Source organism: Oncorhynchus mykiss, chromosome 28 (genome assembly GCF_057628025.1).
Source record: "Oncorhynchus mykiss isolate SJ-2025 chromosome 28, ASM5762802v1, whole genome shotgun sequence".
Taxonomy (NCBI): domain Eukaryota; kingdom Metazoa; phylum Chordata; class Actinopteri; order Salmoniformes; family Salmonidae; genus Oncorhynchus; species Oncorhynchus mykiss.
Window position 1 is genome coordinate 16093531 of NC_143049.1, and position 2928 is coordinate 16096458.

Consider the following 2928-nt stretch of genomic DNA (forward strand, 5'->3'; position numbering starts at 1 on the left):
TTATTTCATTCGACCTCGATTTTGTTGACAAGCCTAAACGAACTGACCAAATTCCGTGATTACAATCATACATTTTCTGTGAAAATGTATAGTGAGAATGGTAACCTAACCTGTCAAAAAAAATGGCTGTGATTTCAAATCTGATTTATCAATCGCTGCCAGTGATCGATCCCACGTCGATAGGTTTCAAACAGGGTGCAAAATAGTTTACAGCTGTCTGTGAGAAATAAGGTCTGGTTAAATTACACAAACTGTCAAAAAAAATATCATATAGTCTATAAGAAATCAGGCGTAGCTTTAACTCAAATAAAATGGCAATTTATTAAACAAACAATGCAATTCCTTCAGAATACTTTTCAACAAAAGAAGAAACTTTGAAAGAGTAGGACGATATACAAGTTCCGCTTTTTATAATGGAACATATTTGGACAATTAAGGCATTTCAATTTAGAAACCCTTTTTGGTGTTTGGTCCATAATTTCCGGCAGTTTAGAAATAAATTACTATATGCAATTTACACGTAATAATATGTCCATGAAAGACTGGCATATTCTTATCTTTAAAACATGTCACAAAAGCGAGAAGAGACTTACGTGTTATTAGCCGTAACACTGTTCTTTACAAACCAAGATCATGTCTTTTTTTATCTGTCCATTATTTGTGTTCTGTTTCGTTTTAGTCCATCGTCGTGGCAGGTGGTAGGTAAAACGACTCACGATATTTTTATGAAGAATACAATGAAAACCTAATTTGGTCAGAACTTGCTGCAGTCATACACGAAAGCTCCTGAAGTGCGGTAGATGGATTGGCTAGGGGGAAATGACATTTGACAGCTGTTATTCCCGTTCACAGGAGAATTATTCAAGCCAATTCTTTGAGATTCGAACATCTCGCGCACGGAGTGGAAGTTCTGCTGCTGGGCGGGGTAGGTCGCCCCGATGTGGCCCAGGTCCCCGGCCTGGTTGAGGTACCATGAGGGAAGCCGCCCTTGGTGGGGATGGTGGCCCTCCTGCCCAGTGTTTAGATTGCCGTGGGCCAGAGGGGAGGAGGTGGTCGTGATGGAGTAATCTGGCAACGTTTCATCCACGGTGGTAGTCGGAGCTAGGTGGCTAGATCTATCCCCGGCGTATAAACTCATGGCTTGCATATTACAATGGTAGCTAGCATTCGAGGTAGTGGAGATAGAGTTTTGGTTACAGGGTGAGCTATAGACTGACGTCTGGTTCGGTGAATAGTTTAGGGACAAAGACGGTGTTATACCTGTCCTGGACGAGGCGATGAGGGACGGGGCAAGCTCTGTGGCATCCTGTGGGGACCCCCGGAGGGAAGTCATGATGTTGTCCACACTGAAGCCCTGGGCCTGGCTGTGCTGGTGGTGGTGCTGCTGCTGCTCGGAGCTCTCCATGCCGATGGACCTGTTGGACGGGATGCTGTGGGGGCTGCCGTTGCTGGACATGCTGCTGCTGCTGCTGTCGGGACTCTCGACTTTGGGCACAGTGCTCAGGGAGGGCGAGGCGGCCTGTGGGGGTGTCGCGTTACCGTTCTCGGTCTTAATATCCTGGATCCGGACTGGCTGGGAGCCCTGCACTGGCTGTTCCGTGTCCCGGCCCTGTCTAGACGGCGTCTCCTTAGCACCCCGGTCATCCTTGTCTTTCATTGCGTCTTTCTTCTTGAACCGTCGCCTCCTCCTCAAGAAGCTGCCGTTCTCGAACATGTTGTATGAGTCCGGGTCCAGGGTCCAGTAGCTCCCCTTGCCAGGCTTTTTGTCATCACGGGGAACTTTGACAAAACACTCATTGAGAGAGAGATTGTGCCTGATGCTGTTCTGCCAGCCCTGTTTGTTGTCTCGGTAGAACGGGAACCTCTCCATGATAAACTGATAAATCCCGTTCAGGGTCACCTTCTTGTCAGGCGAATTCTGGATAGCCATAGTAATGAGCGCAATGTAACTGTACGGGGGTTTCACCATATCCTTCGGCTGGGGCTGCGGGGTATACGGTCCATAGGCTCGCGCCATGCTGGCCGGGTACTGGTCGTGGGCCGCGTGAGAGTACATACTCATAGGGGCCGGCATCCCGGTGTATCCTCCACCGGCGGCGGCCCGGTAGTAGCTTTGGTCGCTACTAATGTAAGGCACGACGCCCAGAGAGTTGGGGCTCGAGACGGAGTAGCGCGCCTGCATGTCTTCTCCCCACAGCTCAACTATGCTCCTGCCTAAAACGAACTTCCCAAAGTATGCAGACGGAGAGCTCCACTTTTTCTTTCTGAAAAGTTGAGGCGCTCAAAGCAGGAGTTCCTGTCTTGTCACTTGACAAATAATACTATCAGGAATGCACTGTACCAGGTCTTAATAGGGTTTAAGCGGTTTCCATCTCAGTGTGCTGAGGCGCGCATTGAAAAACGTATGAACTTTGGGCATCCGTCACTACAGAATACTTTTGCGCTGTTAACTTCTTTCCCCCTTTTTGCTGCCAGTATGCTCCTCCCAAAGAGAATCCGAGCTGTCCAATTGTAGGTCAGGCAGTGCAGAGTGAGCAGCAAATGGATTGAGCTCCTGGCCACACACACACGTCTTTAGAAAAACGTGAGGAGGGGTAACTCCCAGCCCACTCCGACAAAAGACTGGACTTCAGCAGCTCACGTACAAAATCACATTATGGACTAGATTTAGTTATTGCAGAATATTTCCATACACGAGCAAACACATTGTTGAGACCACCAGGTGGAATGATACATAATAAATATCAATGTATTTTGTAAATGTATTAACTACTGTATGAGATTATAGGCCTAGATTTTTATTTAAGCATGCTAATGTGCTATTAATGATTAGGACAGTTGGCGATTGTGTGAACCATAGAGATCCTATTCAATTCCTTATTCTATGGTGTGACCTTAATTAACACATGAATTACTAGGCTATTGCAA

At 47.0% G+C, this 2928-nt stretch overlaps 1 protein-coding gene across 1 annotated transcript; it reads right to left on the bottom strand.

Moving 5' to 3' along the window:
• Positions 1-302: 302 nt before the first annotated feature.
• Positions 303-2550, bottom strand: LOC110508622 (forkhead box C1-A). Its single transcript, XM_021589274.3, has one exon. It carries the CDS (start codon positions 2180-2182, stop codon positions 755-757), a length of 1428 nt encoding a protein of 475 aa, XP_021444949.2. The 5' UTR covers positions 2183-2550; the 3' UTR covers positions 303-754.
• Positions 2551-2928: the final 378 nt, after the last annotated feature.

Bases quoted from the DNA above. Each gene is read 5' to 3' on its own strand.
- LOC110508622 (XM_021589274.3), bottom strand. From the start codon at position 2,182: ATGCAGGCGCGCTACTCCGTCTCGAGCCCCAACTCTCTGGGCGTCGTG.